Source organism: Portunus trituberculatus, chromosome 17, assembly GCF_017591435.1.
Source record: "Portunus trituberculatus isolate SZX2019 chromosome 17, ASM1759143v1, whole genome shotgun sequence".
NCBI classification, from domain to species: Eukaryota; Metazoa; Arthropoda; class Malacostraca; order Decapoda; family Portunidae; genus Portunus; species Portunus trituberculatus.
In genome coordinates this window covers 17,348,164-17,364,751 of record NC_059271.1, presented here as the reverse complement: position 1 = coordinate 17,364,751, position 16,588 = coordinate 17,348,164, and the positions used below count along the sequence as shown (strand labels likewise).

General features: G+C 41.3%; 1 protein-coding gene across 2 annotated transcripts in view; it reads right to left on the bottom strand.

The window, feature by feature from the left end:
* LOC123504984 (mediator of RNA polymerase II transcription subunit 30-like) overlaps nucleotides 1-16,588 on the bottom strand; it is a 33,874-nt gene extending 17,286 nt beyond the window's left edge. Inside the window, exon 1 of one of the 2 annotated variants that reach the window (XM_045255974.1) lies at nucleotides 16,512-16,588. Coding sequence is in view for 1 of the 2 variants with exons in the window: in XM_045255972.1 (XP_045111907.1) it covers nucleotides 856-925 (70 nt within the window). In the remaining variant the exon portion in view is untranslated. Of the gene's footprint in view, nucleotides 1-855; nucleotides 941-16,511 lie in introns of those variants that run through there. The other variant, XM_045255972.1, reaches the window with a different exon arrangement.

Below are 16,588 nucleotides of genomic sequence, written 5' to 3'. Positions count from 1 at the left end.
TGACACAGTGACGTAGAGTATATGTTTACTCCTGCCCACAAGCAACTCTTCCTCTTTGCAATGCAAAAAACCAGAAGTCTCTAGATATCATGGTTACTAAAATATCACAGGTTGAATGAGGTAGTATCATCGGTTTACGTGGCCTTGTGTACGATCAGGTTCAGCAGCCTTCACTAGAGCGAGTGAAAACGAGCCCCTTGTATCCTCTCTCTCTCTCCTGTCACCTATTCTGATACCACCCTCATTCAAAAGTTGTCTCCCCATAACATGGCGAGAGACCCAAAGTATGCGGGAAAAGTGGCGGAATCAGACACAATAAAATCACTGTCACCGTGTGGGAGAGGTGGCGGAATCAGACACAATGAAATCACTGTCGCTGGTACCATTCATCGTTGGTGACACAGTGACGTAGAGCATATGTTTACTCCTGAGGAGTGTTGCCAGCTCACAAGCAAAGAAAACGGGAAGAAAATAGCCAAAATATAGCTGTAAAAAGCCTAAACGTCTATCAACATGCCCCGAGTCTTGCGTGATGAATATCTATCGATATGTCCCGAGTTTTGCAGGTTAAGTTGTTATTTTGAGCAATATAGTTAATTTATATCATGCATACAATAAACATAATTAATTAATTCTATTTCCATTAATTTTCATGGGAAAAATTGATTTGATATATGATTTTTTTATATACAACGATCTTCACAGAACGAATTGAAATCGTATGTCGAGGTACCACTGTATTTTGTAATGGTTAGAGAAATAGTTTGTCCCATAATTGTGTATAAATCCAGTGGTTATTATACACATAGTCATTAAATATTATATGGAATGGAAGAATAAAAATTTTATACCTACCATTGCATAATATTGCGTATAGGTAGTGGAACCATGTGCGCTTTGGGGTACGAGGGGTCTCCAAGCACATGGGTTCGAATCCTGTCCACAGTCCGAGTGTAGGTTGGGCTTCCTCACTCGGGGCAACGGTTTCCTAGCGGGTGGGCTTTGAGATAGGAGGTACCCCAAAAAGTATTCCCTTTAGGCCATAAATTCCCGTGAAAACCCCACATGGTATAAAAAAAAAAAAAAAAAAAAAAAAAAAAAATCTCATTCTATTCACTGTATGTCACCACTACAAGGCTGTGCATGTGTGTTCTGCAGCATTTCAAATGAATAACAAGTACAGTAAAACTCTGCTTAACGAACAGGGTAGGGGGTGTCAAAGCCGTTCGTAGAGCGGAAATTTGTTAAGCGGACGTAATTTTCCCATAGGAAATAATAGAAATAGGGGGATGCGTTCTGGGCTGGTCTCCAACATACCACATGGATTAAAAAAATATATATATATACAGGCAATCCCCACTTAATGAAGGGGTTACGTTCCTAAAAAAACACTTCGTTAAGCGAACCGATTATAACAAGTTTAACCCCTGACTTGAACTTCCATTGAGAGTAAGCAAAGCGAGAGTGCATCATAGTACAGTGAAAGGTTAATGAAAGTAAAAATTATGAAGTTTAACATTTAGGCAGTTTCATTTAAGTCATTATAATGTACACTAATGTATGTATGTACATAACTTTATAATGTTGATGATCTTAAATTTATGAAGGGAGGGAGAGTGAAATGGGAAAGACACTAACCGGCAACCTGTGGAATGTAAACAAAGGGCGCATCATTGTATCACATACAAAACTTATGTAGCACATTTCCACAAGGCTTTCCATTTTATCCATTGTAGAGTCACGAGTTCAGGTGGTTCTTTTTAGCTTGCAAGGAAGATACAGTCTCACCAGCCTTCTTAATAGAGTCTGCTGACTTGAAAATAGTAGAGACAGTATATGGAGTCAAGATGGTAGCCAGCAATGCTATAATTTTCTCGCCTCTCTTGTGTCTGTGAATAATATCCAGCTTCACTTCAAGAGTAAGGCCCCCCACACACGAAGTGATTTTAGAAGTGCGACTCCAAAGTCAATGCAAGTCTATTGGAGCCTTCAGACGTGGTCACCACTCGCTGGGCTGAAAGCACTACTCGAGTTACATATGTTACTATGAAGCCCCACATATGAGGTGACAGCTTCCCGTGATTTCATCACTACTTGCATCTCATTGGCTGGTCGGGGTGAGATTAGAGCCAATGAGGGATCAGGCAGTTTTTCTCCACGTGGAGTCCAAGCGCGGGGCAGCTGGGATGGGGAGTGCAGGGTAATTGGTAACATTTTTTCGCCTTTGGCAGCGACGATATAGCATCCAAAGACAGGCTGCTTCCTCTACCTCCATCACTACCAAGCGGAGTCAGGCAGACTGATTTTTATTAGTAATAAGAGACGGAGCCGAGCGAGAGCCATAGCTTTCCGCGTCATTGGTGGGTATTATGGCCAATGAGAGGGCAGTTCACATGGATACAGTAGCGGGGATGGCGGGTATGGTGGGGGAGGGGATATGCTGTCGCTACACCAGTTGCTGTGTGTGTGGGGTCAACCCAGAATTGTGCTTCTAAAATCGCTTTGTGTGTGGGGGACCTAAGAGACTTCCTGGTCTTCTTAGGAACGCTAGGCCACATTGCAGGGCATTTTGGTGGTAAGTTGAGCGAGTGAAGACGAGCTACTGCTGACGCTGTTATGGGAGTGAGTGGTGCGTGTGTTGTCCACGAGAGGCTAGATCTTGATCTTGATCTTGATTCTACAGGTGTCCCAGGATTTCTCCTGAGGCAGGCCTTAGTATTGGCGGCTCCTGGTGTATTCAAAAGCTTGTCGGCTTGCGTGATACGGCAGGGCTTTCAAACTTGGAAAAAATTACCTGGATAAAACTGGATAAAAATTTCGTTGTGTGAACCTTCATTAAACGGGGGTTGCCTGTATATATTTCTATTAGGTTTTTACAAACCTTGCCCACAAGAAAGGAATGTTTTGTAATGCATAAAGTGAAATCTTACATGAAATACCAAAGAATAAAGCAGAGATGATGAGATCGGCCACAGACGGCAGTGACTCCAGCGACTTGACCACTTCTTCTTGTGACCTTTTTAGCTTGGCATGTTGTCTTTCACCACGATATCAAATTTGTTTCCACTCTTCTATTGTCTGCTACAATGGATATCATATATTAGTATTCATATACGCTCATGCCATGAGGATAATTACTAATGAAATACTGCGGTATTTCATTACTAATTCACTATCACTCACTGCCACGGAGTCCAGGTTATCCTCATGGCATGAGCGTGTATGAATACTAAGATATGATATCCATTATAGCAGGCAATAGAGTGGAAACAAATTTAATATCATGGTGAAAGACAACACGCCAAGCTAAAAATGTCACAAGAAGAAGAAGCGGCCAAGTTGCTGGAGTCTCCGCCGTCTGTGGCTAATCTCATCATCTCCGCTTTAATTTTTGGTATTCCATGTAAGATTTCACTTTATGCATTACAAAACAATCCTTTCTTGGGGGGCAAGGTTTGTAAAAAGCTAATAGAAATGTTGTTTTGTGAACATAAATGCATATATAAGACAGTAACACCACCTCCAGAGGTGGTGTTCCCAGCAACCTCGTCACTGTCCCTCCAAGTGTTCATGGAAGCCATTTCGTGGCAGGAGGTTGCTCTGAGGTTGTTAAAGAATTTTGGATCTAACTCCAGGAGCGCTAGAGACAGGTGGGGAGCCAGACAATCACAGCAAAGCTGCCGTGTTCAGTCCTTCCCTGGCAAATTCAAACCCAGAAAATCCGCTAAAATGGATGTGGTTGTACGTTATGCAGACTTTTTGGTCTAACTTTATATAGTACGTTAAAACAGAAATTCGTTAGACGAACGTTCGTTAAGCTGAGTATTACTGTATAAGTGCAATGAAATACAGTTGATGGTCTGAGTTGGTATTGCAAAATGGTTCGAGTTGGTTCACCGAGTCAGTAATAATGAATGGTCCAAGTTGGCAATGGGCTGAGTCGGACGCACACCAGAGAATGGATGATGAAAGAAAAGTGAGAGAGGTATATCTTTGGAATGAAAATGGAAGCAAATGGAGGAAGAGGTGCATGAAGATGACAAAGGAGTGGATTACAAGTTGTATGGGGATGAGTACGGCTGGAAGAAATCAATATGAGTATGAAAGGATCATGACAAGAGAGGGCAGTGGGAACTGAATGGTATGTGAGGAAATGGAAGATTGAGACAGACGGAGGAGTGAAGAGGGTGAGAATGAGTACGTGGAAGAATGAGATAGAACAAAAGAGTACTCAGGAATTGTACAAGAAAAAGGATGCCCCAATGTATGAGAGGTAGTATGATAGTCTGGGTGGTGATCTTCTCTTCTGAGCTAGGGCACAATATATGGAAGTGAATGCAAAAATAACTACAGATGGTCTGAGTCCACAACAAAGTGTGCCAGATGTATGACATGGGAGAGGGTGAGACAACAGTGCATGTGGTGCTGAAGTGTGAATCTTGTGGGTGACCACATGGAATGCTTTGGAGAAACCGAACAGTATATGTAATATATACTAGCTAGCATCTAACCCGTAGGTAACAAAGTTGTACGTGAATGAAAGTTGATTATCTGTTGTTCTTCCTTGTCTGAAGCCAAATTGGTTGTCAGATAGTATTACATTTTATTCAAGATATGCTGATATATGATTAACCATTGTTCTCTCCAAGGTCTTACAGCAAATGGAGGTTAGGCTAATTGGCTTGTAATTTCATGGAGTAATGTGAGATCCCTTCTTATATATGAATGCAGCACCTGAGAATTTTCACCTGTAAGGTCTACTTGAAGAGTATGGGAAGTGCTGTCCAGCTTCCACCCATTAGTAGCACAGGCAATCTTATTTATAGTGGTACCCATATCAGGGCCATATCACCACCCAAGCGCATCTTTGCTGTAAGGCAATTACACCTCCACCTAGAACCTGGGTATCATGGTGACATATAGGTAACCTTAAACCACGCGACAAATGCCAAAGTGTCAGGATGGCATGAGATGGGATTCAAACCTACATATGGACGTCTGCCTTATCCCACACTCACCACCTTACCCACTATGCTGTTATGGGTATACCAGCTTTAATTAAAGGCTAGGGTGGGGTCAGGTACCAGGATGCACCTGTTTATAGTGTTGCCATATTTCCACCAGAAGTTGCTTTGACTCTTCCTCCTCTTGTTCTTTTTCCTCCTTCTCCCATCTGCCTCTCCCTGCCTTCCTCCCCTCCTTTCTTCCATCTCTCTCTTTCTCTCTCTCTGCATCTTGGATATTACTTTTCACACTATTGTGCCCATATTAAAACTTAAGAGATTATTTCCACATCACCCAATTGATGGGGTAAAAGCCTCAACACATTTTTTCTTTTTTTAAGAGGTTTCTCCAATAGGCCTAAATCCTAAGCCTGGGTCACTCATCTCATCCACAGAGGACATGACCCATGACACAGGTCTCATTCAGTCACCCTGAATGTTGCCACTCAGGAGTTTTAACTCACTTATATTTATTGAAAAACCAATTTATTTTCTACTTTCATACAATCAGGTTATCTTATATAATTATAATTGTTACAGTACCTATTCACCTCACAACTCCAGTGAGTTAATAAAGTACAGAAAGGTTTCAAAGCAACACTGTAAAATATTTGTCACATTTCTTCAGCCTCATGTAAATACCTTATGGTTAATAAGTTGGTTTTTCTTTGATATATCATATTGTGTACATTTAACTATCAATAGTATGATTTTACCTTCTTTGTGATCTTTTCACACATATCACAAACGTTACTCATTGTGGGTTTGGGAAACATGGCAATGCTGTAAAGAGGTGCAGGCATGTCCTTGACACCACCCTAGCCTTTAACCCCTTCCCGGCAGAGGATCTATATATAGATGTTTAAAAATGGGACTTTTTGTCGCACCATCTATATTTACACTTGTTCTTATTCTACTGCAATAAGTTGTAGTGTGGTCTATATATAGACGATTCCTTACAAGTACCAAATTCATAAAATAAATCATTATTTGATGTCTCAAATACCCAAACACTGGTCAACATGGTCTCATAAGGACAGTCACCGCTGTGCTTTGTTGATGGTGGGTGTGCTATGCACATAAGCTTATATTGGAAATTTTTGGATTTTTTCCCACTTTTTTATTATTAGCCTATCATGGTAAGGAGAAAGAACTGTACCACATGATAGCAATGTTGCCCAAAAATGAATAGGTACAAAACAAGTGCAAGTGTGAAAATTACAAAGAAAAGTGGACATAAATTACATACAGGTCGCAAGTCCTGAATGTGAATAACTCCAAACATTCATATAAATATATTGACATACATTATTGCCAATCAAACACAAATAACACCTATATATAGATTCAATTGTTTGTCCAGTTTTGCTACAGAGTCTATATATAAATGTCACTTGTTCAGTTTTGTGGGAAAGTCTATACATACATAGATTCAACTATTTGTTCAGTTTTGCCGCAGTCCATATATAGATGTCAATCTCAAGTACCCATTTGTTGAGAAACTATACAGGGGATCCTCACAATTCGATGGGGTTAGGGCGGTTTTTCATTGGTCGAATCAGAGTTTATTCAAATCGTGAAGCAATTTTTCCCATAAGATACTTAAGAATTAGGGGGGATAGGGAACAACCTCCAGCCTAGACCCCACAGAACATCACTATAACTTCTAAAAAACACTAACTTATACTAAATCAGTACAGGCAACCCCTGCTTAACGAAGGTTCACACAATGAAATTTCGCTTTTACTACCATCTGTACATTTAACGAACACCTAACTCGCTTTAACAAAATTTTATCCAGGTAATTTTTTCCAAGTTTGAAAGCCCCACCGTATCATGCAAGCCGACATGCTTGAATACACCAGTGCCTCTCGTGGACAAAACGCGCACCACTCACTCCCCCCTAGTTCAAAACAATAACAGCGTCAGCAGCAATTCGTCTTCCCTCGCTCAACATGCCACCAAAAATGCCCTGCAATGTCACCTAGTGTTGCTAAGAAGACCAGGAAGTCTCTTACTCTCGAAGTGAAGCTGGATATTATTCACAGACACAAGAGAGGCGAGAAAACTAATAACAATGCTTGCCACCATCTTGACTCCATCTACTGTCTCTATCATTTTCAAATCAGCAGACTCTATTAAGAAGGCTGGTGAGACTGTATCTTCCTTGCAAGCTAAAAGAACCACCTGAGCTTGTGACTCTGCAATGGAGAAAATGGAAAGCCATGTGGAAATGTGGTACACAAGTTTTGTATGCGGTACAATGATGTGCCCTTTGTTTACATTCCACAGGTTGCCAGCTAGTGTATTTCCCGCTCCACTCTCCCTCCCTTCATAAATTTAAGATCATCAGCATTATAAAGTTACTTACATACATACATTAGTGTACATTAAAATGACTTAAATTAAACTGCCTAAATGTTTAACTTCATAATTTTTACTTTCATTAAACTTTTTACTGTACAGTAATATTCCGCTTAACGAACAGGATAGGGGGTGTCAAAGTTGTTCATAGAGTGAAAATTCGTTAAGCGGACGTAATTTTCCCATAGGAAATAATGGAAATAGGGGGGATGCGTTCTGGGCTGATACCCAACATACCACATGGGTTAAAAAAAAAATTATATATACCTTTGGCAGCATATTGGGCCACCAGTGTACCACTACTTTTATAATGTCATATGAGTCATTGGAAGTTAGAGGAGCTACGTACAAATTCTCTCACATTCTTGCATATATGTTCACAAAACAACATTTCTATTAGCTTTTTACAAACCTTGCCCCCAAGAAAGGATTGTTTTGTAATGCATAAAGTGAAATCTAACATGGAATAAAGCAGAGATGAGATGAGCCACGAACAAAGCGGGAGACTCGTGGCGACTCGGCCGCTTCTTCTTCTTCTTGTGACACTTTTAGCCTGCGTGTTGTCTTTCCCCACGATATTTGTTTCCACTCCTCTATTGCCTGCTATAATGGATATCATATCTTAGTATTCATATATGCTCATGCCATGAGGATAACCTTGATTCCGTGGCACCGAGTGATAGTGAATTATCAATGAAATACCGCGGTATTTCATTAGTAATTCACTATCACTCAGTGCCACGGAGTCGAGGTTATCCTCATGGCATGAGCGTATATGAATACTAAGATATGATATCCATTATAGCAGGCAATAGAGGAGTGAAAACATAAACATCATGATGAAAGTAACATGCAAGCAAAAGGGTCACAAGAAGAAGAAGCGGCCGAATGGTCAGTCTCCGCCTGCCTGTGGCTCATCTCATTTCTGCTTTATTTTTTGGTATTCCACGTAAGATTTCACATTATGCATTACAAAACAATCCTTTCTCCCGGGGCAAGGTTTGTAAAAATCTAATAGAAATGTTGTTTTGTGAACATAAATGCATATATAAGCATGGGTGTGGAGTCGGATTTTCAAAAGTCCGACTCCGACTCCAGTAAATTTAAATGTTGCGACTCCGACTCCGACTTCAAGAAATTAGAGGGTTGCGACTCCGACTCCGCTTTTATTTTCTCTCGCTGATGAGGCCTTCTTGGCATCTGCTGGAAAGCGTTATCAGCCTAGCTCAGCAAGGGGGAGAATGGAGATGCATATAATACAGGATCACATGATGTACTATACTCATTTATCAGTAAGACGACAGAACCCCCCAAAATAAGCCCCTCCCACACCTTTTCCTGATTGGCAGGTCAGTAAATGAGGTTTAATCTCACCCCTTCCTCCTCTTCTCTCTGACACACACACACACACACACACACACACACACACACACTGCTTGTGGCACATCACGTTATACAATATAATGTATGGAACGTAACGACGGTGAATGTGTGTGTGTGTGTTTCACTGTTTGATCTGCTGCAGTCTCTGACAAGACAGCCAGACGTTACCCTACGGAACGAGCTCAGAGCTCATTATTTCCAATCTTCGGATAGGCCTGAGACCAGGCACACAACACACACCGGGACAACAAGGTCACAACTCCTCGATTTACATCCTGTACCTACTCACTGCTAGGTGAACAGGGGCTACACGTGAAAGGAGACACACCCAAATATCTCCACCCGGCCGAGGAATCGAACCCCGGTCCTCTGGCTTGTGAAGCCAGCGCTCTAACCACTGAGCTACCGTGTGTGTGTGTGTGTGTGTGTGTGTGTGTATTTACCTAATTGTATTTACCTAATTGTAACATACGGGAAAAGAGCTATGCTCGTGTTGTCCCGTCTCCATATCTATTAATGTCCAGCTTTTCTTAAAATCATGAATATTCCTTGCGTTGACCACTTCCACGTCTAAACTATTCCATGCTTCCACCCTTCTATGAGGAAGCTATATTTTTCACATCTCTCCTATAAGTGGCCATTTTAGTTTTTCCCATGCCCTCTCGACATTCTTCCATTCCACATACACAGATCTTCCCTATCCATTTTTCCATGCCAATCATCACTCTGTATATTGCTATCAGGTCTCCCCTTTCTCTTCTGTTTTCCAGGGTTGGAAGTTGCATTCTTTTCAGTCTGTCTTCATAAGTCAAATCTCTTAAGTCAGGCACCATTTTCGTTGCAGCCCTCTGTACTTTCTCTAGTTTCCTTATGTGTTTCTTTAAGTTCGGAGCCCACTGTATTGTTGCATATTCAAGCCTCGGTCTTATCATTGCAGTAATTATTTTCTTCATCATTTCTTCATCTAGATATCTGAACGCCACTCTTATGTTCCTCAATAAGTTCAATACTTCTCCAATTATTTTGTTTATATGTCTCTCTGGCGATAGGTCATTGGTAATTGTCACCCCAAGGTCTTTTTCTTCATGACTGGTTTTATGTCTTCATTTCCTATCTTGTACATACTCCTGATTCTTCTTTCACTCTTGCCAAACTCTATTTTCTTGCATTTTGTCGTGTTGAACTCCATTTGCCATGTACAGCTCCATTTCCATATTCTGTCCAAGTCTTCCTGGAGTAGTTCGCAATCTTTGTCACATCTCACTTTTCGTAACAATTTTGCATCGTCTGCAAATAGGCTCACATAACTGGACACCCCATCCACCATGTCATTTATGTAGACTGCGAACATTACTGGTGCCAACACTGATCCCTGTGGAACTCCACTCTCCACCAATCCCCATTCTGATGGTCTGTCCTTAATTATTGTTCTCATTTCTCTTCCTATGTGTGTGTGTGTGTGTGTGTGTGTGTGTGTGTGTTGGGAATGAGGAGTGGTGAGTGACCTGACTCACTCTCACTCTCTCTCTCTCTCAGACATAAGCACACAAATCCACACAAACTGAGAGAGAGAGAGAGAGAGAGAGAGAGAGAGAGAGAGAGAGAGAGAGAGAGAGAGAGAGAGAGAGAGAGAGAGAGAGAGAGAGAGAGAGAGAGAGAGAGAGAGAGAGAGAGCAGTTGTCTCACCCTAGGTCTCAGGGGATTTTGCCATGTCAGGTCACTCACCACTCCTTTTTCCCAACAAAATGAATATTAAGCACTTTTCGTGTAACATTTCTTCATAAACCATGTACTGTACATACATATATCTATTATAAATGTACATATATCTATGATTGATTTATATTATATCCTTTTCTTAAATGAGAATGCAGTCTCTCTCTCTCTCTCTCTCTCTCTCTCTCACACACACACAAGGAGAGAGAGAGAGAGAGAGAGAGAGAGAGAGAGAGAGAGAGAGAGAGAGAGAGAGAGAGAGAGAGAGAGAGAGAGAGAGAGAGAGAGCATTGTCATAGCCAAGATGTCTCAGGGGATTTTGCTGTGTCAGGTCACTGGCCACTCCTTATTCCCAACTAAATGAATATTGAAAATAAAAAATAAACTTTTTGTGTAACATTTCTTCATAAACCACGTACTGTACATACATATATCTATGATAAATTTATATTATATCATATCCTTTCCTTATATGAGAATGTAATCTCTCTCTCACACACACACACACACACACACACACACACAAGGAAAGAGAGAGAGAGGGAAGTTGTCTCAGCCTAGGTGTCTCAGGAGATTTCACTGTGTCAGGTCACTCATCACTCCTTATTCCCAACAAAATGAATATTAAAAAAATAATAATAATTTGTGTAACGTTTGTTCATAAACCATGTACTGTATATACATATATCTATTATATATTTGTATCCTTTCCTTATATGAGGATGTAATTGAATCTTCATATCACAGACACACGCACATAGTACCACACTTATTTTACCATCGTTGAATATCACTTAACAAATAACCTCTATGATAAATATAGCATAAGCTCATGCAAAACACCATAAAATATGGCTAAAGGGGATACCCATATTATCTGCTGCCTGGGTGGTTGTTGCTGCATGTACCGCCCTCCTTCCTTAGGGTATATCCTCAACATCTTGACACTTCATCTAATACTTTCACTATCAATTTCTGCAACATTCGTGGCCTTCGTTCTAATTTTCAATCTGTGGAACACCACCTCTCCTCTACTAAACCTCATCTTCTCTTCCTAACCGAAACACAGTTGTCTGTGACTACTGACAGCAGCCCCTTTTCTGTTCCCTCCTACTTGCTCTATCCTCATTTTCAATCCAAAGCTGGATGTTGCGCATACGTGCGTAACGACACCACTTGCTCTCGTGCCCACAATCTTGAATCTTCAGAATTTTCTACCATCTGGCTAAGACTTCAATGTCACTCTCTAACTAAATTCATCTGTGCTGTATACCTCTCACCTAATTCCTCTGACTATGTAAAATTCTTTGACTATTTGACTTCCAAGGTGGAGCACATCTTATCTCACTTTCCTTTTGCTGAGATCTCCATTTTAGGGATTTCAATGTTCACCACCAGCTTTGGCTTTCATCTTCTTTCACTGACCAACCTGGTGAACAAACCTTCAACTTTGCTATCCTTCATGACCTAGAGCAGCTAGTGAAGTTCCCTACCCGTATTCCTGACCGCCTTGGAGACACGCCCAACATTCTTGATCTTTTCCTAACCTCCAACCCTTCTGCTTACTCTGTTAAACTTTCCTCTCCGTTGGGCTCCTCCGACCACAATCTAATTTCCGTTACCAGTTCTATCACTCCAGTGCAGCCTCAGGACCCGCCTAAGCGGAGGTGCTTCTGGCATTTTAACTCTGCTAAGTGGGAGGAACTAAGGCAGTACTATTCTGATTTCCTTGGGATGATTATTGTTTTCATGTCAGAGATCCTTCTCTTTGTGCCGAGCGCATAACAGAGGTGATTATCTCTGGCATGGAGCTATACATTCCTCATACTTTCTCTAACCCTAAAGCTAAAAAGCCTTGGTTTAACTCTGCTTGTTCTCGTGCTGTCAATGATAGAGGCGGCTCACAAACGGTTCCGTAGCCATCCAACTGCTGAAACTCATGCCCTATATATTTCTGCCCGTAATCATGCCAAATCTATTCTCCAACTTACTAAAACTCTTTCATCAATAGAAAATGTCAAAGTCTTTCCAATTCTAACTCCTCTCGAGATTTCTGGCATCTAGCCAATAATATCTCTAACAACTTTACTTCTTCGTCTTTCCCTCCTTTACTTCATCCAGATGGCTCTACAGCTGTCTCTTCTTTTCTAAAGCTGAACTCTTCGCTCAAACCTTTGCTACCAACTCAACTTTGGATGATTCTGGGCATATTCCTCCTACTCCTCCACCCTCTGACTACTTCATCCCTAAAATTAAAATTCTTTATAAAGACGTTTTCCTGGCCCTCTCTGGCCTTGATTCTCGGAAGGCTTACGGTCCGGATGGAGTCCCTCCTGTTGTTCTCAAAAACTGTGCTTCCGAACTCGCTCACTGCCTGGTCAAACTCTTTCATCTGTGTCTCTCTACTTCTATTTATCCTTCTTGCTGGAAGTTTGCTCACATTCAACCTGTCCCTAAAAAAGGTGACCACTCCAATCCTTCTAACTACCGCCCTATAGCTTTGATTTCCTGCCTTTCTAAAGCCTTTGAGTCTATCCTTAATAGGAAGATAATGAGGCATCTATCAGCTCACAACCTTCTCTCTGATTGCCAGTATGGTTTCCGTAAAGGCAGATCTACTGGTGATCTTCTTACTTTCCTAACTGAATCTTGGTCATCCTCTTTTAGGGACTTCGGTGAAACCTTTGCTGTCGGCCTTGACATATCGAAAGCCTTCGATAGAGTCTGGCACAAATCTTTAATTTCTAAACTACCCTCCTACGGATTCTATCCTTCTCTCTGTACCTTCATCTCCAGTTTCCTTTCCGATCGTTCTATTGCTGCTGTAGTAGACGGTCACTGTTCTTCCCTAAAACTATCAACAGTGGTGTTCCACAGGGTTCTGTCCTATCACCCACTCTCTTTCTATTATTCATCAATGATCTCCTAAATCTGACTCAATGCCCTATCCACTCCTATGCTGATGATACCACCTGCATTATTCAACAGCGTTCAACAGACGCCCAACCCAACAACAATTAAATGACTCAAGGCGAGATGCTATAGGACGCCTAACTTCTGATCTTTCACTTGTTTCTGATTGGGGCAGAGAAAACCTGGTTTTGTTCAATGCCTCAAAAACTCAATTTCTACAACTATCTACTCGACATAACCTTCCAGACAACTATCCTCTCTTCTTCAATAACACTCAACTTCCCTCTCCTCTACATTAAACACACTCGGTCTATCCTTCACTAAAAATCTAAACTGGAAATTTCACATCTCTACTCTTGCTAAATCAGCTTCCAAGAAGTTAGGTGTCCTATGGCGTCTTCGTCCATTTTCTCTCCCTCCCAGCTGCTTGCTCTGTACAAGGGCCTTATCCGCCCGTGTATGGAGTATGGCTCTCATGTCTGGGGGATCCACACACAGCTTTACTAAACAAGGTGGAATCTAAAGCTTTTCGTCTTATCAACTCTTCTCCTCTAACTGACTGTCTTGATTCTTTAAGTCACCGCCGCAATGTTGCATCTTTATCTGTCTTCTACCGCTGTTTTCATGCTGTCTGCTCTTCTGAACTTGCTAACTGCATGCCTTCCCCTCCTGCGGCCTCGCTGCACAAGACTCTCTACTTCTTCTCATCCCTATTCTGTCCATCTTCCTAATGCAAGAGTTAACCAGTATCTTCACTCCTTCATTCCCTACACTGGTAAACTCTGGAACTCTCTACCTGTGTCTGTATTTCCACCTGCCTATGACTTAAACTCTTTCAAAAGAGGAGTGTCAAGACACCTCTTACGTTAACTGGACCCTCCTTTTAGATTTTTTTGTTTTTTCTCTTTCTACTTTCCTCTTAACAGGGCCTGGCAACCAGCGGGATTTTTTTTTTCCAACACTTTGTTTTCCCTTGGCCAGTGCCCTTGTAATGTAAAAAAAAAATAAATAAATAAATAAATAAAAAGCATGAAAAATATTAAAAATACCAATATTCCCGCAGACTGCTTGATTGGACACATCCTCCACAAAGTCAATTTCTCCCAATTTGTAGGAATCTCCATAAAGTGGAATCTTTACTCAAAAATATATCACGTAAAGAAGTCGGAGTCGCTCATATTTTTACCGACTCCGACTCCGACTCTGAATCCAATTCCGACTCCGACTCCGGCCAAAAGTAGCCGACTCCTCGACTCCTCGACTCCGACTCCACACCCCTGTATATAAGACAATAACACCACCTCCAGAGGTGGTGTACCCAGCAACCTCAGAGCAACCTGATAGCAACATTGTCACTGTCCCTCCAAGTGTTCATGGATGCCATTTCGCTGCAAGAGGTTACTCTGACGTTAAAGAATCTTGGATCCAGCTCCAGGAGCGCTAGAGAGAGGCGGGGAGCCAGCCAATCACAGTGAAACTACCGCGTTCAGTCCCTCCCCAGCAAATTCAAACCCAGAAAATTTGCTAAAACGGATGTGGTTGTACGTTACGCGGACTTTTTTGTCTAACTTTATATAGTAAGTTAAACCAGAAATTCGTTAAATGAACGTTCGTTAAGCGGAGTATTACTGTACTATAATGCACTCTCGCTTTGTTTACTCTCAAAGGAAGTTTAAGTCAGGGGTCAAACTTGTTACAATTGGTTCACTTAATGAAAATTCCCTTAAAGAACGTTTTTTTTTGGAATGTAACCCGTTCGTTAAGCGGGGGTTGCCTGTACTATTAAAGGCTTCATTTATATCTAACCTTTTTTATTAAACACATTGGGGTGCAGTACAGTACATTTTTGGAAATAAAAACACTTGCAGTGGTCTCGCAGTACTTGTCCCTGTTCTTCCAAATTGTTGATACTGTTGATCTAGGGACACCCATTTGCACTGCAACGACACTGTGAGCTATACCTGCCTCACACTCTCTTATAAGCTCAAACTTATCTTTGAAAGGCAGGAAATTGTGCTTCTTAGGGCTGAGGCTGGAGGTGGCTTTCCGTCGTCTTGAGTCAGACGAAATGCACATTTTCCTCTAGCATCAATTTTTAGTCAAATTAAGATCTATGGTTTCTAATTAACACTTTTATAATAAAATTAATTTTCTTGTTAATTGGAATGATGCTATAATCTCAAATCAATAGAATCTTGATAAGCATATGTAAATATATTTGTATATATATATATTTTTTTTGTCCTAGCCTAACAGTGAAAAGTAGTTCAGTTGTTTGTTTACATTTGTCTGGGACTGTGATGTTCCAAGGCAGAACTTCCAAGGAACAACTGGCCAAGATGAACAGCTCTGTTGTTTATGAATGGACAAAGCTGTCTGAAGAGATTCTCATAGTGATCATTAAAGGCCAAAAATAGCACCGGCTTGCTGGGGGTGAAAGGGCCGCCATATTTGTCTACAGTTGACAAACACGACAAAGGCAGAAGCAAGGTTGTGTGTGACAACCAGGGTCGACAAAAGTTGACAGTCTTCAGAAAGTTGACAGAAAAAGTTGACGGAAAAGTGGTAGTGTGACGCCGCCTTAGCGACAACACAGGATAGCATCGGTTTGCACTTCTGCCTGGAGGGTTTGCGGTGGATTTTGAACGGGTGGGTGGCGCGTGAGATATGAATGTCGAATTGGCGAGTCAGTCAGTCGAACCTTAAGGATTGGGTATTAACTAACTGAGTTCGAATTGGCGATAATCAGAACTGCGAACAGTCAAATCACGAGGATCCCTGTATACAGACGTATGGATGAAGGTTGGTAGTCTATATATAGACGATTTTTTATTTGGTAGTACACTCATCTGCCCTGTTGCTGAAAAGGGGTTAATTAAGGATGTTATACCTATAGTCATGCTGAAAGTGAATATTCTAAAAATTGGGTAGGCTAAAGACGGGCAAGATTTCAACAGCCTTGGATGCAAGCCATCAAGGATACCAAGGAAGGTCTGATGGGGGTAAGGGATTTGTACAGGAGTCTTCGAATACCGAAGGAAAATTATTGCCAAATATTTCTGCCATAGCACTGCAATATTCTACCATTGATCCATCTGGGTGTCTAATAGGACCCTCAGAACGTGCACCTACTTTTTTGCTCCAGATGTGTTGGTGCAGGGGTTTGGGATTTTCCTTCTGCTTGTCAACCAAGGATACCTAAAGGGAAG